The following is a 22,169-nucleotide window of genomic DNA, read 5'->3' as shown; positions in this document are numbered from 1 at the left end:
ATTTAAAACGATGACTTCACCATTTCCTAGAGCGTTCCACACACAGACTCAGTGTGTGTGCGTGTCAATGTGTGTCCACTAATGTGCGTTTGCGCATGCACTCGCAACCTGCACAACCATCACCACTACCTCCTATGCTACAGGTCAGTTTTAGGAAACCTTATCAACACATATCGACCCTCGGAAACTCCCTCAATTGGGTTGACTTCAAAAAAGACAAGCTTGCTATTTGTACATTCATTGCGCTGCAGAGCCTGCGCTGGACAGATGGACCATTACTCAGCATCATGACTCTCAATGAGGGACGGAAGAGGACAAATTCTATGCATCCATCTGGAACTGTGCACGTGTATGTCAGAAGACAGTCTGGCCAACGGCGTACAATTGTATATTTGATTTAGTATTGCACTTCCACAAGTCTTTACAGTGGGCTAATCTCCAAAAACTGTGGATCCTACAATCCCCATAATGCAACTTACTAGCATCTTTTCAAGACCTTCAATGTTAAACTTCCTTATCTTTCAAACTCCAACCACTTTGACACAAATTTGAAATCTAAAGCCAAACTCAAGATAACCTCGATGACATCATCGGTTTTACTTTCTCAGTAAGAAAGATCCCTCTGGAACCACACACAGCAATGTACACAGCCGTTTAACTTGTCATATCATTTGACAGAAACTATGCAGCAAAACAAATGAATCAGTCTGAATACTTCCAAAGTGATTAGGACTTTTCCTTTTTCTAAGAAAACTCAAGGCCATTATAATTAGCCCTCATTTGAAAGCCCTCATTTAAAAAGGTCAAGTCTTTAAAATGCAGGGCTGTAAAATAACATGAAGAAACTCAAGTATCATATTATCAAGCATAAAAATAAAGTTTTTGCAGCAGACGAGAGCAGAACATACAGTAGCACTTGGGTAGTCATTGTGGAACCTGAATAAGCTTCTTCTGATCAATTTAAAAACTTCACATTTGGAAAAGGCTTAATCCTTATCTTGAAAAAAAAAAAACAGATTCAAATGCAGCTGCTCATGATTTATTTATTCAACATTCATGTGTGTTTTCAGGAGTGGGAGCTAACACTGCTGCATGTACAGTAGGATGATGTGGTTTAAAATGGTTACATGCAGACATGCGTCTGTGCAGTCTGTATATTATACAACACATTTTTTTTATTTTTTATAACAGCACATATGGATGCCTTTGAAACGATGCTGGGATATTTCTAGGACTGTGAAGGAGCCTGACTGCAATCGGTGCTGATTGGACTGAAATCCCCACAGTGCAGCCTTAACCCAAATACCGCTGCCCTCCTCTGTCAGTAGCCACCAGACAGTGTTGTGTGTTTAAAAATACACACTGCACAAAATACAACTGAAGGTCTCTGCTCATCACAAGGTGCAACAGCAGTGACTTAATGCTGGGGAGAGATGGTTTGAACTCTTCACGGAGAGATTGGCTCCATAGGCCTCTTATGTCACGCTCAAGGTTAACAGGAGAAGGGATTATCCTATTTCTGGTGGTCAATTTTACCTGCCTACAAAGTTCTCCAGCACGGAGCTCTTTCCTGCGCTCTGGCCGCCGACCACTGCGATCTGCGGCAGGTCCAGGTTGCAGGCCTGGCCGATGGAGCTGAAGGCATCCTGCAGCTTGTTGACCAGCGGGATCAGATCCTCCATGCCACGGTTTCCCATGGTGCCTTTAGACTGAGGGACTCGGGATCAGCGAATGGAGAGAGAGAGAGAGAGATAGAGAGAGGAGATGGGGAGGGGAGGGGAGTTGTGCCGCTGCTATATTAGTCCAGGATACCGCGGTGCTTGTTGATGTAGTGAAGTCATCTAGCCGCGCATTGCCCCGAGCCAAGCGAGGGTCGGACCGACTGTGGAAGCAGAGGAGAGAGAGAGGGGCCGAGAGAGCAACAGAGAGGGGGGGGGTGGGGGGTGGGAGAGGTGCAGGAAAGCGAGATATGAACAGACAGGGACAGACAATTGCGCAGTTGCTTACCACCACCACCATAACCCCTCTCTCTCTCTCTCCCTCTCTCACTCACACACGACCACACACACACACACACACACACACACACACACACAAGTCGAGCCGCACGAAGCCTATAGTTTCAAGGGCATTTGGTGTGTGGAGCTCCATAGGCTCCGTGAAGCCTCGTCACATCGAACAAACCCGTGCGCCCAGGGCTCCCCAAACCAAACACGAATTACCCTTATTAAATGCAAAAACAAAGCACCATTCACCTCAAACAGACACACGTCGATATACGATAGAAACAGTGTCCACTGAGAATACAGCGCTGTGATAATCCCAGATTGTGTTATGGTGTCGGTGCCAGCCTACCCCGCCTCAGGATTCCCTCGGTGTTTTCAGTGTCCGATGGTCCCGGTCGCTGTCCAGTGCTGAAACGACGCGCAGATCAGGCAGCAAAGACAAGTGGCAAGACCCCGGACGGTTATACAAGCATCACCTGCTACGGCGGTGCACCGGCTCGATCCCAAACCGCCCTTGCGTATTTAATTGTGTTCGCCTGCTAGCTTCGTTACGGTCGGCTGAATGTCAGAGCGGTCTCATCTCGAACACAAATTCGCCTTTGACAGATTAATCATTTTTCCCCCCTCTTCTCCTTTCCGCGGTGTAATTGCGAAGCTGCGCCTCGCTCCTTCGACGTATTGACGCGCCGCGGGACCAATGAGATCCGCGGGATCGGAGACGAGTCAGAGAAACGCGGCGTCCCATTGGCTGAGCAGGTACAGGTTAGGCCTACCTGAGCCCGCCCCCTGTTTACATCCGTGCCATTTCTGCCGTTGTGAGTCATGCGGCACGGCTGCGCATCGCTGCAACAGAGGAGGTGGATGCGCTCCTTCAGATCCCTGCAGTAGGAGCAGAAACCAGCTGTCGTAAATTTCATTCACTTCCATTTCATATATGGCAGTCTATAGCTCCACGTAGGCATCATGTTATGTCACTTTGCTTTGTGCATATCAAAAGAAATTGCTGCGTTGAGCTGCATCCTTTGTGACACTCACATTATCGGCCCACGTTTGGAAACATAAAGCCTGGGAGGGTTTGCGTTGACTGGACTCAAAAGTGCGATGCTTGGTCCCAGATTGTCACTGCAGGCCGAGGCTGGTGGAAGCGGTCATGCGGACAGGACGCTGTCATTCTGTCTTATCCTCTCTCAGGACAACATATGTGCCAGATAATAACAAGTGTCTCTCCTCCACTGGCTGATATCTGCTATCCTGAAATGATCTATGAGGAGAGATCTAATTTGCTCCTCTGGGCCCTTCGCTGAGAGGTTGAACAGAAATCCGACACACTATACATCAAGGACATAACAGGCAAAGCTCCGTGCCCCCCACCCCCCTCCCCCTGCCAAAGACAGACAAATCTTATCGATTTATTCAGTATTTGCCCTTTTCATTATGGTCAGGCCTCCGGAGATGAGGTCTAGTTGACATATTATGTTGTAGTGAGCTCGATTGCCACTAGATGGCAGTAGCAACATGATCACTGGTTCTCTGCGTTTGGGTCCAGTTGGTATTCACTGGATATCTACTGAAGGTGTATGGATGGATATTACACCTGAATTGATCTTAGAACTTCATCTCTGGACTCTACAGTTATGTCAGAGAGAAAGTAATAGTAGTACAGTCACTATAATGGAAAAAAAAACTAAAGTAGGCTTATATGCAATTTAAATTCTGCTTTGAAGTGCGTGTTTCTTTAGATTTCCAGTGAAACTAAATCTGTTATAGGATATAATGAAGTGTTATACTGATCATCTGACTGCTAGACGGCTGTGATTCATCTCAGGGTCAACTCCTGTGAATTTACCTGACAGGGAAAGGATGTGTGAGCAGGGGTATCCAGTAACATCAACATCAATCCAACACCCTCTCTCTCTCTCTCTCCCTCTCTCTCACCCTGAACCTTTCATCTCCTGCCAAAGATCCTGTTTCCTGAGGTATCTGGGGCAACAGGAGAGTTGGTCTCCAGGTCAGTCTTTAAGGCTTAAAAATATAGGTGGGCCTGTTTTTAGACCAGGAACTGGGAGTCACTTCACCACTGACCTGTGCACCTATACAGCAGGGGCACCTTCGAACTGAGCCTTGAGCTGGACAGGGTCCCTGAGTCATTCCAGAAATTATACTTATTTATTGGTTCAGAGCTGCTAGTGACATGTTTTCATGGGGGGGGGGGGGGGGGGGGGGGGGGGGGTAAATCTCTCAGGGGAACCCCTGCCACCTTGACGGACCTACCGCACTGTCACTGTTGTTGTCAACAGATCACTATTTGGCAGTATAGCTCTGTAGATAACAAAAATACTGACAATAAAACATAGATTGGTGGAATGCTGTGGCATTTTACATAATTTATTGTAAGTTATATTATATATTACACTGTTTTTATCATAATGTATTATATTAGAATCTATAGTTCTCTATAGTTAAGTCCAGGTCATATAAAAACACCACAACTTAGCAGTAGTGGAAGACGTATTCAGATTTTAGAAGTTAAAGTAATACAACAATAGGAAATCATATGCTACATATCACTTTTACATGTACATGTACACACATGCAGTATATTTGTATAATATTAGTTATACATATACTTACTTAAGATATGTTATAATCTCAAACTGCTTTAAAAATATTTACATATTAAAGTGTTGAGTGTCAGAACAGTCCTTTAATGGTTAATACATCACCTCATTGATTCAAGTTTTTGTAATTGAAAATAAACTATTTTAGTTAAAGTCTTTTCCATGAGATGTTTGTTTTATTTTGTCCACCTTGGCTCATGTTGGTCCCAGAACATTACGGATCTACAGTATACTGTTAATGTTTCATCATGAGGATGAATGATAAAGGCTAAAAATGGACAACAACAGGAAGCATGCACATTCTGTTTAAATGAAATACAGGATGCTGTGCTGGTGTGTGCATGTGCATGTGTATTTGTTTGTCACTGTATGTGTATTTTGAATGAGAGACAGATGGTGGAGTGCTGGTGGAGAACAGATTATTGGCTTCAGGTCAAAGGGAGGCCAGGGAGAGTAGTTATAAACATGTTGGTCTCCATGCACCACTCCATCATCGTTCTGAATCATCCATTACCCATGCTTCATTGCAGCACTGTGTTTTCACAGGATGGTGCTGTCTGCTTACCATGTCAGAGCTCACAAAATGACCTTACTGTCTCCGGTTTGAGCGGTACCACAACAGAAGTTGCTGTTGCAAGAAAGGTCACAGTTTTGTTTTTTTTTTCTGCATAGCTGCACAAGGAGCCACAGACAGCACTGCAGGCGCAGCTGTTGAATCTGATACAGCCTTAGATTTAAATCTGTTGCCAGGGAAGGAATTCAGTTGATCTTGCCCTTTCTTCCTCTCTTAAATGAGATTACAAGGCCACTGAGATAAGCTAAGGACAAAAGGAATGAGCTCCTGTCATTTCAAGATGAAAACAGATCGACGATTGACGTTTGCAAGGTTGCAAACTATTCAGGGCTCCGGTGTTTGAGGAAAAAAAATGAAATGCATAGACTTCCATTTTCTCCATTCTCCTTATTTGAGCTACCTTGATGGCTAAAGTTGTTAAATTGTTGCCTGGCGTGCAAGACAGTGGAAAGGCCCTGTTGTTAAACTGTCATCAATGAGGGAAAACAGTGGCCCCATTATGTAACACACCACCCTTAAAAACCTAAAACAGTCTCACACACAGACAGACACACACACACACACACACACACACACACACACACACACAGATGTGAATAACACATAGATGGAATAACAGTGTGTGTTGTAGGTAAAGAAAAAGAGGAATTTACTGAAACTGTTGAATGTACGTATTAGAGCCGCTGGAATCCTGTAACCCACACTTATAAAAACAATGTGCCTGGAGGGGTGACACTCTGTGAGAGGATATTACAGGAATTACAATGAGCAGGAATTCCATTATTTTTACCCTGTGTATTTACATGGCGTAATGTCATAAAAGACGGAGAGATGGACATCAGTGGCCACGTATCCATCACATTTTTGCACATTTTTTTTTTAGAAAAGTCGACGAAACACACAATAGTGATCTGTCTGTGTTTCCGTGATATCATTCCAATTAAACGTGACGACAGATTTCCAGCAGCCTGCCTCTCGGTTTGAACTGGCTCCCTGGGGCCTGATACGGCAGGGGCCACGACTCAAATGGTAAAAAAGTATTTCCATTTCAATTTTCCAAATACTGCTTTGTCGAATAGTCTGAAAAACCCCCTCGTGTGAGTGTATACATATTTTCTTTTTTACATTTGAGAGATTTCTCGAGAATTCATGTGTTTCCATTACTCGTTTTTAAGTTAACAATTTCAATTTGCAGTTATGGACAGTTTACATGGCAAAACCTGAATCTAAAAATGTAAGACTTCTAAGGTGAGCATCAATTAGGCTTCAGTATGTTTGTCATATTTTGATATTCTTTCGATATTGTTATTAGAAAAATACATATTTGTACAAAACACAGTCACGTGCTAGCATGGCTTTGGTTTGTTAGTTTTGCTAGTCAGTGCTCTCTGTGGGTTTTGAATCTTTATTCCATGCTAACATAAGCTAACGGTGTTCTTGCTCTAACAGACAGGTATGAGAATAGCAGTATCAATCTTCCCCTTTAACTTTCAACAAGAAAGTGAAGAAGCATATTTCCCAAAACTCTGTCTTTAAAGATTCCCTCCAGATGTTTGAATATATATAAATTACTCAGCGCCCCAGCGGCTCATCTGGTAGAGCACAAATCATTTAGGCTCAGTCCTTACCACAGAGGCCTGGGTTCGAATATGACTCAGGCCTTTGCTGCATGTCATCCCCTCTCCCTCCCCCCGAATTTTCCTGTCTCTCTCTCACTGTCTCTATCATAATAAAGCCAAAAAATAACTTAAAAACTACTCCATTTTAAATAATAACATGTCAAAAACCTGGTTAGAAATTCTTTAAATGACGTCTACGTCTCAAAATCCTGGAAAAAACATCACATAAAGGAAGTAATGGTTGTGTCATTACGTGAGAGCTTTTCACACCATATCACTTCCTGTGAGGCTTCCAGAGAAAACCGACACCACCTGACACCAAGTGCAGACAGTGTTATATCAGCTGGATCTGATCTGTTTGTATGTGATGGTGTGACTGTCTGTGTTTTCACAAAGGACACCGTGGAGCCATGCCAGTCTGTCTGCATCAGTAATGAGAACTTCTGGTGTAACACCTGTACTGACCTGTCAAAGGCCAAACAACACCTACCGTGCTGCTGCACAGTTGTGTGTGGGCGTGTTGTCCACTGTGATTATACCCTCACGGTCACAGCAGACAGACAGACAGACAGACAGACAGACAGACAGACAGACACGTCTAATGCTTTTCTCAAGAAACACAACACACTGACCCTTTGTGGGCCCATTCACTGAGCGCTAAACTACACAACTATGTTCATAAATGCTCCCTGTGAATGAAACGCCATGACTCATTTGAGCTTCGGCAGCTTACATCACAACATATTCAAAAGTGTCGAGGCGGTCTCACTCTCTCTCTCTCTCTTAAAAAACTGAACAAACAGTAACATTCAGAGAGAACGGTTCAGGCTCGTGCTCTGTACTTCCAGTCTGAGCACTGAGGCATCCTGTAAAAATGTCACCTGTACCGTGAGGTGCGAGGTTGTGTTTGAGGGTGTTAAAACCGCTGAGCGCTCAGTGCTGCTCTGGTGACTGTTTGCTTCATGTGTGCGTAACATGGTAGATCTAAAAGCCAGACTGGCACCCACATAAATGCCTGTTATCCAAGACTTCACACTTGTAAATGCACGTCTGGTGAGCCAATGATTGTTCTGTGTGGGAGTTGCTCAAATTTGCTCTTCATCGCTACTGAAATGTCTATAAATGATGCTGTCAGTGTCTTAATGACCCAGGTTGAGACAACTGGCGCATCGTTTGATTTTCTAACAAGCCCACTTTCCTCTTCTTGTTCTCAATAACAGTTGTGGTAGCTGCTGTGTAAACAACACTGTTGAGCACTTCATTTTCCACGTGTCTACCCTGATTCAGCAATCACACTGTTCCTCTCATCTGTTTTGTTTTTGACTCAGTGATGCCAATACTCTCATGAGCCATTCCTCTGTTTCCTGTTACGTAACATTATGAAATTCATATTCAAACATGCGGCAGTGAAATGTCCCTTCAGGATTACACAGTGGAAATCCTGCACTGCCAAGAATTCGGGGACTGTATTTTTAAAGACTATTTTAAAAAACCTGCCAAAATAACTGTGATGTCTACTATTTTTCTCCATCAGATGATATCACTCATTTGTTATTGATCTATTTATAATCTTTATTAACTAACTGGTGAAACTGGATTATTTTTCTGTGTAGTACTGAATGTTTAGCTGCTACTAGTGTCACACATAACAAAACGTTTCAGGCTGAATTGTCATTTTCACACGTCAAATTAAATATGTGTTTAATAATGAGCTTTACAGATGCAGGTAAGTTGATTTTTTTTAACCTTTGACAAAGACAGGTGAGCTTCCTCCCCCTGTTTCCAGACTCCTGACCACCTGAAGCTGACGCTGCCTTCGACTTTATTGTGTTTTATACCGAGTTTCAGCTCATTGTTCAACTGTCCGGCCCACAACCTCTGTTTTGGTTCAGTCTCACAACTCTAATAGCGTTTGCTTTCTGTCGCAGCAGGAAGTTGTTTTCAACGACAAAGCCCCAAATACAAACTGTGCACTACCTGCTCAGCATCACACAGCAGAGAGATAGTTAGCAACTAGCAGGTGAACACTATGGCGCAGAGGATAAAGACACTTTCCCCTGGTAGAAACCCAACGCAGAGCATAAAGAGAGAGGACATTGTACTTACACTCATCCGGCGACCAGAGGCGCGACTCTCGATACATGATAAAGTCGCACCGGAAGTGCCTCGTGTTTAAACGATGAAACCGTTTCCTAACAAGTTTGCATTATTAGCTTAAAACGGCGACGATGTGTCAATGTTTAGTTCCCAACTTACTTCTCCTGCCCCCAAGTGGTGCAGCCAGTCATTGCTTTTTAAACCCACACAGTTTTACTACAAAGACATCATTGGTGTCTGGCTCAAATTTGGGAAAAGGTGTATAAAATGATGCACAAAGCATTTCCATTTGATTGAATGGTGACAATAGACAGTGTAGTGGTAAAGATATAGACTGGACATTTAAGGGTTAGAATAAAAATAAAGTCCTAGATTCTCAGAAATGCACTGTACATGAACGTAGCTTGAGGACATGAAAGCCTGGTATCTCACGAACCTGAGAGAAGTAAGAAGCAAGAACATCATTTATCATCGTCATTTAAAAATGTACTCTTAGTTGAGTTGAGTGTTTCAGCAGACAAACACTGAGGTCCTGGGTCCCAGTAGAGCTACTTCTGCATATAGCCAGACTGCCTATGGAAAAGTTTGTGTGCACATTGTCATCTCCTGTTTTCTTAGGGACCGACAGAGGAGCTGGGGCTAACTTTTACAAGTTGCCTGAGTCGTAATGTTACATAAGAGAAACGCACCTCAGCGGTAAAAACATTGTGGAATACTGGTGACTTTCCATGGGCCATAAAACAGACAGGTTAACTAGGCAGCAGATAGATCTTGTGGAACCAAACACAGATGTGCACTGCAAGCTGCTTTTGGGGGGAAACTGGTTCATTGCTGCTGGTATTTATGAAATATTTTTGTGACAGTCAGTGTGGAGAAACTCAGCATGTTGATTAAGACTAAAGGCAAATGAAAAAGACAGTGGTGAAGAGCTGTGGAGGAAACGAGAGGAAGTGCTACCAATATATATCTACGACTAATGGCCTTTATCCCCTGAGAGACCAGAATAATGTGTTTTTGCACACTTACAAGGGGTTCACTTGTGCTGGACTCCGGTGGTGATATATTTGGTATTTCCTCTCTCTGTTCAACACAGAACCAGAACAAGTCCCAGTCACATCACGTGTAGACAGCTGAAACACAGGTGGGCCCTATGCCTCAGTGGGTTTAGAAAGCCAGGGATGGCACTAAATTCTGTTCAGACATTCACAGTTCCCATGGTTCCCCATCAAAATAACTTTGGTGATCACCTAACCCAAAGTAAAAATGTAGGATAGATTGCCATTAACTTTGGTACAGACATTCACGTCTCCCTCAGGATGAATCGAAATAACTTTTTTTTTTGGCTAATGTTAGCATGCTATGCTAAGATGGTGAACATGGTAAACATTATACCTGATCAGCTCTTCAAAGCACCACTATGCCGGAGCGTAGACTCAAAGAGCCATTAGTCTTGTTGATTTACTGGCACGTAGAGTTTTTGGGAATTTATGGGGCTTCATGGGAAGAGAAGAAGAGCAACTCCGCCACCTCTCCGTTTCTTGCCAGACAGCCAGCCTATCCTCCTGTGCCAGACATCCTGTCCAGCTGTGAGGGAGGAGACCAGCACCAGCTTGCACTAAGGCCGCCTTGCTGTTGAGCGTTGGTGAATGTCGGCTTCAGATTCCCGAATTCTCCTACCCAGGTCATAAACTGTTAATCACAAGGTGGTTTAATAGTAAAACTATCAGTCACGGAGGAAGTAAACAGCGCCACAGCCGACAGCCATAAAGAGATGCTGTCCAGTCAAAACAACCTGCAGAGACATACCAACATAACTTTTTCCATGCAGGAAAAAACAAACATCAAATTGTGTATTTTTCCACTGGTACTGGATGAGTTTCACATTGTTTGTCCCTTTCAGTACACCTCACCCAACCACCAGCAAAAAGAAGAAACACGTGGACCTTTACACACACACACACACACACACACTCCACACCCCCTGGCTATTTCATTCCCTGCCACACTCCTCGTCCCCTCCCACTCCCTGACAGTTAACTGTATAAATATCCTACTCTGAGCATTGCTGGAATTCAGACACTGACCTGCACTGACCAGGGATACTCAGGTAGGAAGAGCCTAGTTAAAGACAGTTAAAAAGGGTCTATCCTCTAAAGAGAAGAAGAGGAAGATAAACAGTTGAATCTCTGCAAATACTCCTAAACTAGAAGGTCAGTGACTCTGTCTGCCCCCTCCACAATGTGGCTCCAAGTGTCTCTCCTGTGTCTGTCCTGCTTAATTCTGTCATGCCAGAGCCAGGCTGAAGACCGAGCCTCCCTCCGCCGCTCCAATGACCCTACTGGACGCTGCCACTACACCTTCACCGTGGCCAGTCCACAGGAGTCCAGCTGCCCTGGAGGCGGCGTGAAACCCGAAATGGACGGAGTCTTGTCCCGGCTCACACTGCTGGAGGCTTTGGTCAGCCGGCTCATAGCAGGAGCGGATGGAGGCACTGGCGGGAGTGCGATTGAGTCTAATGGTGAAGAGGGTCTCCAGGAAGCTTATGCCCAGGTTACTGGGGAAAGAAACCAGCTGCAACAGGACAAGGAGCGTCTGAGCAGGCAGATCCAGGAGCTGCAGAGGAGGGTGGGCGAGCTGAGCCAGGAGGCAGAGAGCCTCAGGCAGCAGCCCTGCAAGCAAACACACACCTCAGGGGGGGCTCAGCGTGAGAGCAGACCTGCCAGTGGTATGTACAGCAAAACAAATCCCAATTTCTTTATTTTCCACATTTCTTTCTGTATATTCAGAGTTTTTTGTTTGTTGGTTTGTTTGTTTGTTTGTTTGATAAATGTAGTTGTGGCTGACTCCCCAAGTATCCCAGGGCAACAGATCAGGTTGCAGTTAGCCAGGTCGAGTAAGGGGATAGGAATTTACAACAGACTCTTCTTTCATGGCTTTGTCACTCATGCGTGAGTGTTTACGTGTGTGTGATCATTTTTAGGAGAGCAATAGCGGGGTTACAGGGGGAGCCCGCTGTGCTCTGAGGCAAACATATGAGACACTTACACTTTGATGTTGTCTGTGTGTTGGGACTGACTCTGGTTTATCTGTGGTTTACTACTAAAAGTTTTTTTTTTTCTGTCATGTTCTTCTCAAAATTCCTTCCCAATCTGAACTTTAGTGTAATATTTTCTTTACATAACTTTCTCCTTTATTGTGTCTCTCCAAGACCCTGCATATGATTTTGGGAATGGGGCGTACCAGGAGATGAAGGCTGAGGTGACAGAGGTTCCAGCATCCCACCTCATTCCTGAAGGAAATCACAACTTCACGGGTAAACATTGGTTTTCTGCTGCCCTCGTGATGGGGTATTGATGCAGTTTAATGCCTTTCAAAGCATTGAAAATGTATAACACGTACCATGATGTTTTCTCCTCAGGCTGTGGAGAGCTGCTGTCAGTGGGAGACCCTGTGTTGCACAGGAAGGCTGACAGCATCACCGGTAAATATGGAGTGTGGCTGCAAGATCCCGAGCCTCAGGGCCCTCTTTACACCAACAAGACTGTGTGGCGTATCGACGCAGTGGGCAAAGACGTCCGTCAGCTCTTTGCATACGAAGACATGGAACAGTTCTCCCGAGGCTTCCCTATGAAGGTCCTGGTTCTGCCGGAGCCTGTGGAAAGCACAGGGGCAACCATGTACCGTGGCTCCATGTACTACCAGCGCAAACGCAGCCGTACCCTGATCCGCTACGACCTGGCCTCTGAGAGCCTGGCATCACGTCTGGACCTGCCTCATGCTGGCTTCCATGGCCAGCACCCTTACTCCTGGGGAGGCTACACCGACATCGACCTGGCAGTGGATGAACAAGGCTTGTGGGCTATCTACAGCACAAGCAAAGCAAAAGGTGCCATTGTGATTTCACAACTGGACCCCGAGAGCCTGGAAGTGAAGAAGAGCTGGGAGACCAACATCAGGAAGAACACAGTGGCCAATGCTTTCATGGTGTGTGGACGTCTGTACACAGTGGCCAGCTACACCGCACCCAACACCACCATCAACTTTGTGTTTGACACAGCCACCGGCGTGGGGCGGGCAGTGGCCGTGCCCTTCAAGAACAAGTACCGTTACAACAGCATGTTGGACTACAACCACGCCCGGAGGAAGCTGTATGCTTGGGACAACTTCCACATGGTCACCTATGACATCAGACAGGGCAGGGCCAGCCATGGCAGCAGCTAAAGAGGACACAGACAGAGAGAGACTGCTGTTTACTGGACTGTGCTAATGCAAGAGCAAGTGAATGGGATAAAACATATAGTCATTTTAAGTGTATTGAGGTTATTTCAATGCTAATCTATGTGTTTTTGTATCATTAAAATCTATTCTGTCTATTACTATTGTAAATAAGATGTATTATGACAACACAGGAATATTCATGTAGCTGTGATAGAACTCTGATGATCTCGGTTATTATTACAAAAAGTAATAATGGTAAATAGTTTTGTTGTCTGTCAGTAAATGTTTTTGTTTTGTAAGTTCTCAATAAAAACTTTTAAAAAACAAAACACTGTTGTCATTGTTTTCAACTCCAAAATCACAGCTTCAGAAACGCTTTTTTGTTTGTTACCCGGTCACCACTGCAGCAATTTAAGCTTTAATGTACTGAGCCATGATGCTGTAATATGGAGCACCATTTATGCAAATAATAGCTTTAACATTTTGTCACTAATACACGTTAAGAAGGAGAGTTTGGTCGTGTTGAGATGCAATATTTTTTACACATTATCAAAACTTGATGCTTTCCCTGTCATAATTCACGTAATCTCACACACACACACACACACACACACACACACACACACACACACACACACACACACACAGCTAAGTACATCCCAAAACATTACAGTATCATGAGGAATTGCATGCTAAAGATCAGGAAACAGCATTACATACAGCTGCTCATACCTGTGGGTGTGCACAGCAACACCTAGTGGTAGGACAGGTAACATTACAAGCAGACAGATTTGGAAATGATTGATAATGATATTGAAATTGAAACTGCAATAGAATGGGATAAGCAGTGCACCATCATGATAAAATTAACTGCAGGTATTAATGGTGGCGCAAGCAATTCTGAACGCAACAGCAAAACAAACACACCTCTCCCTTCAGTGCTCCTCCAGAAACTCCACCCCCTCAAATTCACCAACACTTATTGCCAAGGCAACAACACAACGGCAGAATCCAGAGGCCTTCTACAGCATGCACACAAACACATCAGCCAAAACGCACTGGAGTAAAACTAGGTAGAGTGAGTTATTTAGACGGTTGTCACAAAACGAAATGACAAAAGAGAGGACTGTAGGTTTGTAGGTAAGCTAACAACGAAGGTAATGTTACCTGGTTTAGCATTTTAGATTAGGTATGTAACAAAATAAATCCAGTGTGCTAGCAAACTTGTTTTTAGATCTTTGTGGCAATACAACCCTTTGATCATTATGTGGACAAATACTATGATATGGAGCAAACTGCAGCTACAGTTGCTACTGCAAAGCTAACATGCAGAGACAAGACAGTTTCCTGTGGCCAGCACACCAGTAGCAGATGTCGATACTCACACCTCTCCTGCTGTTATAGCTAACATCACACTGACAGCATATCATGGAAAACTAGAAGCCAAGCATGTCTGTTACATGTGTAGATCATTTGTGTGTCCCTTACCGGAGACACAAACATGTCACCAGCACCTGCTTGCCCAACCAGTTTGGGTTAACCATTACAAACATAAACAAACAGGACAAAATAATACTGACCTAATGTCTCTGTAAAACAGAAATAATAATGTTACCCACCTGTCAAGCAGAAGCAGAACAACTGCCCCATCCGTCTTCATGCTTTTCAAGTCTCTGAGGCATCTCCTCCATAGTCTGACTGGCCATCAGGACTGGACAGTGAGACAGTGGACCGTCAAAACAACAGCAAGTTTTTACTGGCCCCCACCCGTCTCTTTCCTAGCCTTCTCTGTGTGCCTCTCATTCACAGTGTTGGCCTGTCACAGCAGATAAGTCTAGGGGTGAATTTCTTTCCTAGTCCAACCATGCACACTCCATTGTTGTTCCCTGATTTTAGTATCTCTCAGTAACAATGGATAATTATTATTATTATTGATTCACAAAGGCAAACTCAATGTAAAAAGAATTAACAGGAGCAGCGCCACAACATGCTAATTTTAGCTGAGGCCAGAGCTTTGTTAAGTGTTAGCAGTTAGTTTAGAGGTTTGGGAGTTGCTAGCTCTCCTTGCAAACTGATATTATTGTTGGACTTTTGCTCATGTAAGTAATTTCACACACATACACACCTTCCCCTCATCTGTATTGTGGCAGATAGATGGATAAGATCTGTACAAACCCTATGCTGCTACTTGCAGGCTGCAACTGCATTTTACATGCACACCTTCCAGCTGTTCTAGATCAGTCATGCACAGGCAAAACTAAATGACTTATCTGCTCTGCGGGCTCTTTAACAGTTTTAAGCCGAATCCACATAAACTCTCCACGTGTTTGTGAAGTGTATTTTCAAAATTACAATGGTATGTTAAAAAAGGGGGTGGTGACAGCATAGTTTATCAACAGTGTAAGAGGAGATGGGATGTATTACAGTATAATGACTGTCAGGAGACTCAGCAGCAGCTGATGGAAACTTGGGTGAGTGTGAGTTGACTTCATCCCCACCAGCGGTCACACAAATAGCGAGAACCAAGTGTGGTGCTGCAGCATACAAAACCACACACTACTTTTGTGACAATGTGCCACCAGCGCGGGAGGACTGTGCCAGTCAGTTTCAGTAAGCACATCTGGAAATGGTGCACAGCTTACTTTGATTTTTTATTAAAAAAATTAAAACTAATTAAATTCAGCTTTGGTTTCAGCGTTGTGAGATTAAGTCCATGCATCATTATTGTGCAAACAAGTGCATCTTGAAGGGAGAGGCTACAACTCGCCAGCGACTGCCCAGGCCGTCAATTCCAATGCATAAAGATTCAATACACAATAAATAAAGTTCACTTTTTAATGGTAGGGAAACTTGGAGTTACACACACTTCATGCTACATGTTTTTCCCCGTCCATAAAAGCTGAGACACCGTACCACCAAACCTAATGCTTCCAATCTGCCATCCAGAGTCCACCATAGGCCCTGTTGAGTCTCTCTCGCAGTCGCATAAGCATCATGTCCTGGAGTCCCAGGTCAACCACAGCCTTTCCACCAAGCCGTACTGGCAATAACCCATAACCAAGCCAAAGCCCACATCTGTCACATAGTGTCTGGCAAGCAGCAGCCGGGACAGGCTCACCAGAGCGGCCCATCCCACCACCAGGACCCGCATGGAGGCTGTGTCCACCAGCTGGGCTAGGAGGAACCGGGCACACATGGCCGCCCGCGTGGCGTGGCCTGAAGGGAAGGAGTAGCGCTCCACGAAGAATGTGGAGAGGATGTCAGAGCGGCTCTGGGCTGGCCTGCGACGTCTGACCAGAGTCTTCACAACTCTGACCAGCAGCAGATCCAACAACAGAGCTGTGAGGAGAAACAGAGAAACAACACTGGTTTCAGTTTGCATGGCTGAAAACATTTTTATTCACAAAGCAACTCTGAGGTCAGTTTTCCTCTAACTGCAGCGGCTTTCTACAGGAATATAGTGTCTAGTTTCATTTCATCTTCTCTGTTTTGTCTGTTCACTTATGCCAAGGCCCTTCAAGCTAGTATGGTTCTGTTTTTACTGTATGTTTAAAGTTTACTGTTCATTAGTTCTTAATTGAGTACAGTCAGTGTATTCTTTATAAAGGGCTTACAAGTGTTAACTATTTACTGTATTAATGCTCAATAAATCACTTCCTAATTCTTTATAAATAATAACTGATATAGCCTATTAATCAGAACATATTTTTGTGGAAAATGTTTGTGTGGTATCCATCCTTTCTACTGTAGTTAATAATAATGTAGTAATAAATGTTAGTAATCTGTCAATAAATGTTTGAGTTTCTAGCTTTGTAATAGGTCTTTAAATCTGCAGTTGTGTTAAGAAGTAATTGATATATGTTTTCTTCCAGAAGTCCATCCAACTGAGAGAGCAAAAGGATGAAGTCAATGTTTTACCAAAGAATAATCACAACCTGGCAACCCCAAAGCTGTACTCATTAATATCTTTGCTGATCTATAAAGGGCCAATAAATTATTCTACCATTAATATGAATCATTAGTTACCACAATTGGACATCCATAAATTGTGAGATATCAGAAAGCGGTGTCAAAGGATCTTTTACCTTTTAATAATATTGTGTCTTATAAAATGAACTAAAAAAAAACTCATTAGTTTCGGATTGGTCTACAGGAAGAGAAAACAAGCCGCAATATTTCCAAAACATCGTGTCATCTTAGAGACTGTAGCGAAGAACAGATCAGGGACTCCACCGGAGCACAGGGTTTGACCTCAGAGCTGTCAGTCAGCAACTATAATCCATATGTGCAAATACAGCAACATGCGTGTCTCATGCATGTCTCTCAGTGGCCACAGATGCAGTCAGCTGCAGCTCAAAAGAGAAACCGTGCCATGGCTGTGTCTCGGTCACGGGGACGCGCAAACAGCCTGCAGCTCTACACTAATGCATTATTTGACACTTGGGTGGACTGACGAGGCTTTGGCCTGATGTGTTGAGCTATTTGAATATTAACATCATTCAGCTCTACAGAGCCACAGAGGCTTCACTTTGGAGTTGGCAAAAGTGTGCGTAATAACGCATCGGCTTTACGCGCAGCTAATGTGGTGATAAATAAAGGTGCGTAAACAACAGACACCTGAATGACATCAGGATGATACATTATTCTGAGAGTGTTGTATTCAGGAAAGTTGATGTCACAAAAATCATGTTTCTTCGAAGTTTAAAGAGTTTCAAGCTGACGTGCCACGTGCAGGACAAAGCAAAAATGCCTAAAAGCCTAAAGCCTAAATGTGGATGTTAAATAAAGGGAAGGGTTATCTGTTGGTCACAGATAGCAGTTTTAAGAGGCGGATACTACCACTGTTGAGTCTGTCCTCCATTTACCTACTGAGGGTCACACCTGACTCAAATTCAAAACAGGAGACACACATTTTTACCCAGGGCCAGATTCAGCATGATCTCCTGCTCCGCCACCGTCTCTCCCCGGAGCAGAGTGTACAGAGTGCCGACGAGCCACGGGATGACATGCCCGGAGAACTCCACCAGCCGCACCAGGGGCCGTATGCTGCCCCACGGAGACTCCTCACAAGCGCACACCCCGAGCCGCTTGGACACCCACAGATCTATCGCCAGCAAAAACCGGAGCGTTATGGTGAACATGGGCTGACTCACACTGGCGGAAAAGTCTTCGGTTTGAGCGCCAGAGGAAGAGTAAGAGCAGCTGGAGCCCCGGCGGCGGACATGGCACTCAGATGATGAGCGGCTCCCACACGCAGTTCCACGGCAGCTATTCCGTCTGGACGCTGGTGAGGACATTTTCGTTTGACAGTGTCCTCTGTAATCTACCCGCCCTTCTTTATGGACCCCCAGTCAACACTTTAATCCTGCTGCGCTCAGATGCAAAACATCCTGCAAACTGCACAGTCCGGTTCAGAACTGGACTGCTCTGGTCACGTGGCTACATCATCCTCCCCATTAACATGCAATTAAAAGAGTATTGAGGTTTAGAGGTTTACATTTTGTGGTTGTAACTTCTCAACCAAATGCACTGATTCTATAAATGTTGCCATGAAGGGTTTGAGTGTTGCACTTTAACAAAATGTCTACATTCTTATCGGGAAACTGGGGCGTGCGTAAAATAAAAGGTCACTTGCGACCCAACGCGCCCTGAACGCACCACAGTTAATGAGTCTGGTTTGTCATATGCTGTCCTTTACAATAGATGGGTGTGTAGATAGAGTAGCCTGCTCATGGGGGAAGTTTCCGCCTCTTCTTCTTCTCATGCTGTCTGTCATCAGAGCAGCTGCTGAACCTCACGGTCACAGTGAATATGCCGGGACTGCTGCTCGGAGATGTATTTCCTGATTTCGAGGCAGAGACCACCACTGGCAAAATTAAACTCCACGAGTTTCTGGGTGATTCGTAAGTAGCCATATTGATTATGATTATCATTTATAGATTCTTAGGCTTTTGGAGAATTCAGTTAACATGAGAGAGGGAACTTGAGAGCTGGCGAGAATACAGTTCCTGTTACAGCTTCCTGACTTCTGCTTTGAACATTACCAATTATCTATAGCCTGTCAGCAAAAGCTATAAGCCTATAGTGATAAATGAGTGGCAAGTGAGAATATAAGACTTTTTAATTTGGTGGAGAAATGGACAGGTTAATCTGCCCTGTTTTACATCAGGTGCACAGCTGTTTATGACCTGACCACAGGGCTCTGGATCAGAGTGAGATGATCCAAATCAAAAGCATCAGTGTGCTGACCAGGCCTGAGGTCGAACCTAATACCTTTATTTTTTATAGACTTTATTATTTTTGCAACAATGGATTGACACAGAGGTCACATCCTGTTATTTACACCAGACAGCTTGTATTGTGCAACCAAACAAGAAGTAAAAATAGTTACCACATCATCAAGAGGTGTACGTCTGATGAGAGGAAGCAGAGTCAGACTGAAACCCATTTGTGAAATATCAGATAGCATCTGACCCCGAACAACATCCTACATCAGCTTCACCAACCTCTTCCTTTCAACTCAGATGGGCAGTCTTGTTCTCCCACCCCAGAGACTACACCCCCGTGTGCACCACAGAGCTGGGTCGAGCTGCCAGGCTGCACAGCGAGTTCAGTAAACGCGGCGTCAAGATGATCGCCCTGTCCGTCGACTGCCTGGAGGATCACCATGGCTGGACCACGGTGGGATGGCCACTGTGTGTTTTCTGAAACCACACACAGAGCTGACATCAGTAAAACAGAGAGGGCATCAGGCTGTCTGTAACGGGCCAACTTGGCTTTGTGGCCGTAGATGGTTCATGACATACTGAGCATCAAAGTCTGATTGAGCAGCTGTTCCTCTGCATTGACAGTGACTTTTCTCATTTTAAAGAAATTAGACGAGTTCCACACAAGCCTTGTTTTAGCAGCAGGTTAAAGGACACGGGTGACTGTATTTTAGTATACTGCAGGTACTAACTAACTAACTACTAACTACACACTCAAATAGAGTCATGTAATGCTGTCCGAAATTATAATTTCATGTTAACTAGACCAGGGGTCCTTGATGTGGTTCCTGAGGGTTCCCAGCAAAAAGTGGAATAATTAACACAGTGACAGAATGTGTGACTATTTAATCATCGGTTTCAAACACTTTCTGTAATAAAACACCTCAAAGAAAACATCTTATCAGATGTGGGTTCATGCTGCAATTTGTGTCAGGTTAGGGGGCCTTGATGTGGAAAAAAGTGAGAACCACTGAACTAGACATCTAAAGAAAACTTCACTTTCCCATGCAAGTTAGCCTCATGCTAACAGTGATATCTTGATATGTGGTGACCTGCAAATTTAAAATACTTGCAAAATGAGGCTTCGATTTTACAGGCATAATATTTATTTTATTTGTGCTGCAATTTACTTGAATATTTTTCTTTTATGTAAATATCACTTAATTTATTTGTTTATGTGAGACAGAGCTTCATCAGTGTTGCAACTAGTTTAAATAACTAACTAATGGACTTGTGTGTCTGTGCTAACTAGGACATCCTGGCCTACAACTGTGAGGAGTTTGACGGCTGCTCGCTGCCCTTTCCCATCATAGCGGACAGTCAACGGGAGCTGGCAGTGGCCCTGGGCATGCTGGACCCAGACGAGAAGGACAAAGACGGCATGCCAGTCACTGCCCGCTGTGTGAGCGCCATCACACTCTCTGCCCAACGCAGAATTTAATTTGCTTATTTTACAGACAGCCTTGAAAACTGGTGTCTTATCTCTGTTTGTGCCTGTGGAGAAGGAGATATCAGCTCCTCTCAGTCTCAATCTCTCTCTCTCTCTCTCTCTCTCTCTCAATCTCTCTGATTGTGGTTAGGTGTTTATCATCGGCCCAGACAAAAGGCTGAAACTGTCACTGCTCTACCCCGCCACCACAGGACGCAATTTTGATGAGATCTTGCGGGTGGTGGATTCGCTCCAGCTCACAGCAGGGAGAAAAGTGGCTACGCCCGCTGACTGGAGGGTACAGTGTGTCACACCTTTGTTAGTGACCTGTGTTGGCACCAATTACTTCAGCAGCTGGCTACAAAGATAAACCTGTTTTTCTTTTCCGTGTCTGTCTCTCCCCACCCGTCAGCCTGGGGACTGTGTGATGGTTCCTCCGAGCATGTCTGAGGAGGAGGCCACCTCTTTGTTTCCAGCTGGCGTCTACACCAAAGACCTGCCCTCTGGCAAGAAGTACCTGCGCTACACTCCCCAGCCAGAAGCACAACAGTGACACTCCACCTTCATCTAACAGCTCTCAATGGTCCCCTGGTCTTCAGGGCCTGAACGACTGATGTCCCCCCCCCCTTGATATGGGAACATACATCCTGAATATGGCAAAACAAGTTTCTATTTTTAAGCAGGGACATTGTCTGGTGTGAAAAGTGAGGTTGGTGACACAGTGCCCCCTTTTATTTCTGGACCAGTGCAAAGAGGAAGTGGTTTTCTGCTGCCATTTACACACAGAATGAGGTCATTACTGCACTGAACACAGTTATCCATCGGACTGATCTTTCCCAAACCAAATGCACAACATTATGGATTACATGGCGTAATAGTTGGGAGAATTTTCTACTATCAAATAACTGATTGTAATAACTTTTGATATACTGAACCTGTACTCTAATGATTGAATGTATGATGTGTGAATTTCACCTGTGTGGGACAATAAAAGCATAACAAGTGACTAAATACTATCACTGCGTTCTCAGTTAGTTCTGTTTGACGGCAGCTGTTTGTTCACCCCTTCCTCCTCACCTGGTCGAGAGCATCAGCGAGGAGCTTATCTACTTTGATCCTGGGAACCGCCGGCAACAGGCTTCTCTCCATAGGTAGCAGACTGGAGACTTTAAGACCAGTGGACACGTTACACACTGGAAATAAAATGCAGTGAGGAAAGAACAAAGGACAAGGTGTTTAAAAATGAATGAGTGTCACTATTGATGTTGAAGTACACTAAATTATATATCAAACGCATCAGATTGTAGTGACAGTGAAAGGCACGAGCAGAGTTCGGTCAATT

At 44.4% G+C, this 22,169-nt stretch overlaps 4 protein-coding genes across 6 annotated transcripts in view; 2 read left to right on the top strand and 2 right to left on the bottom strand.

The window, feature by feature from the left end:
* The window catches only part of dnm3b (dynamin 3b), a 28,062-nt gene extending 19,001 nt beyond the window's left edge, over positions 1-9,061 (bottom strand). The window contains exons 1-2 of one of the 2 annotated variants that reach the window (XM_056391721.1): positions 8,924-9,061; positions 1,537-1,882 (exon numbers count right to left, since the gene is read on the bottom strand). In XM_056391721.1, the coding sequence (XP_056247696.1) occupies positions 1,537-1,697 (161 nt within the window). In that variant the 5' untranslated portion in view covers positions 1,698-1,882; positions 8,924-9,061. Of the gene's footprint in view, positions 1-1,536; positions 1,883-2,355; positions 2,687-8,923 lie in introns of those variants that run through there. The other variant, XM_056391720.1, reaches the window with a different exon arrangement.
* Positions 9,062-10,970: 1,909 nt separating this feature from the next.
* LOC130179128 (myocilin-like) lies at positions 10,971-13,451 on the top strand. The gene is made up of 3 exons (XM_056391898.1): positions 10,971-11,639; positions 12,123-12,227; positions 12,333-13,451. The coding sequence occupies exons 1-3, from the start codon at positions 11,153-11,155 to the stop codon at positions 13,133-13,135; spliced, it is 1,395 nt and encodes a 464-aa protein (XP_056247873.1). The 5' UTR covers positions 10,971-11,152; the 3' UTR covers positions 13,136-13,451.
* A 2,502-nt stretch (positions 13,452-15,953) lies between these two features.
* Positions 15,954-18,723, bottom strand: LOC130179517 (polyisoprenoid diphosphate/phosphate phosphohydrolase PLPP6-like). Its single transcript, XM_056392549.1, has 2 exons — positions 18,051-18,723; positions 15,954-16,471 (listed from the first exon to the last, which is right to left on the bottom strand). Exons 1-2 carry the CDS (start codon positions 18,427-18,429, stop codon positions 16,125-16,127), a joined length of 726 nt encoding a protein of 241 aa, XP_056248524.1. The 5' UTR covers positions 18,430-18,723; the 3' UTR covers positions 15,954-16,124.
* A 131-nt stretch (positions 18,724-18,854) lies between these two features.
* LOC130179518 (peroxiredoxin-6-like) lies at positions 18,855-21,843 on the top strand. Of its 2 annotated transcripts, none has more exons than XM_056392551.1 (5): positions 18,855-19,035; positions 19,684-19,813; positions 20,651-20,800; positions 20,979-21,125; positions 21,240-21,843. In XM_056392551.1, exons 1-5 carry the CDS (start codon positions 18,944-18,946, stop codon positions 21,378-21,380), a joined length of 660 nt encoding a protein of 219 aa, XP_056248526.1. In that variant the 5' UTR covers positions 18,855-18,943; the 3' UTR covers positions 21,381-21,843. The 2 variants fall into 2 exon arrangements, with proteins under 2 accessions (XP_056248526.1, XP_056248525.1); XM_056392550.1 differs by having other exon boundaries at positions 18,862-19,035; positions 19,657-19,813.
* Positions 21,844-22,169: the final 326 nt, after the last annotated feature.

The sequence above is a fragment of the Seriola aureovittata genome, chromosome 12 (genome assembly GCF_021018895.1).
Source record: "Seriola aureovittata isolate HTS-2021-v1 ecotype China chromosome 12, ASM2101889v1, whole genome shotgun sequence".
NCBI lineage: Eukaryota > Metazoa > Chordata > Actinopteri > Carangiformes > Carangidae > Seriola > Seriola aureovittata.
This window is presented reverse-complemented; position numbering and strand designations above follow the sequence as displayed.

What these genes read in the sequence shown, in the direction of transcription:
- LOC130179128 (XM_056391898.1), top strand. Translation starts at nt 11,153, where the DNA reads ATGTGGCTCCAAGTGTCTCTCCTGTGTCTGTCCTGCTTAATTCTGTCA. An exon ending in TGAGAGCAGACCTGCCAGTG is followed by an intron (nt 11,640 to 12,122) that starts GTATGTACAGCA and finishes TGTCTCTCCAAG; the next exon opens with ACCCTGCATATGATTTTGGG. An exon ending in AGGAAATCACAACTTCACGG is followed by an intron (nt 12,228 to 12,332) that starts GTAAACATTGGT and finishes TTTTCTCCTCAG; the next exon opens with GCTGTGGAGAGCTGCTGTCA.
- LOC130179517 (XM_056392549.1), bottom strand. Translation starts at nt 18,429, where the DNA reads ATGTCCTCACCAGCGTCCAGACGGAATAGCTGCCGTGGAACTGCGTGT. An exon ending in CATGCTGAATCTGGCCCTGG is followed by an intron (nt 16,472 to 18,050) that starts GTAAAAATGTGT and finishes TTCTCCTCACAG; the next exon opens with CTCTGTTGTTGGATCTGCTG.
- LOC130179518 (XM_056392550.1), top strand. Translation starts at nt 18,944, where the DNA reads ATGCCGGGACTGCTGCTCGGAGATGTATTTCCTGATTTCGAGGCAGAG. An exon ending in TGCCAGTCACTGCCCGCTGT is followed by an intron (nt 20,801 to 20,978) that starts GTGAGCGCCATC and finishes GATTGTGGTTAG; the next exon opens with GTGTTTATCATCGGCCCAGA. An exon ending in CTACGCCCGCTGACTGGAGG is followed by an intron (nt 21,126 to 21,239) that starts GTACAGTGTGTC and finishes CCCACCCGTCAG; the next exon opens with CCTGGGGACTGTGTGATGGT.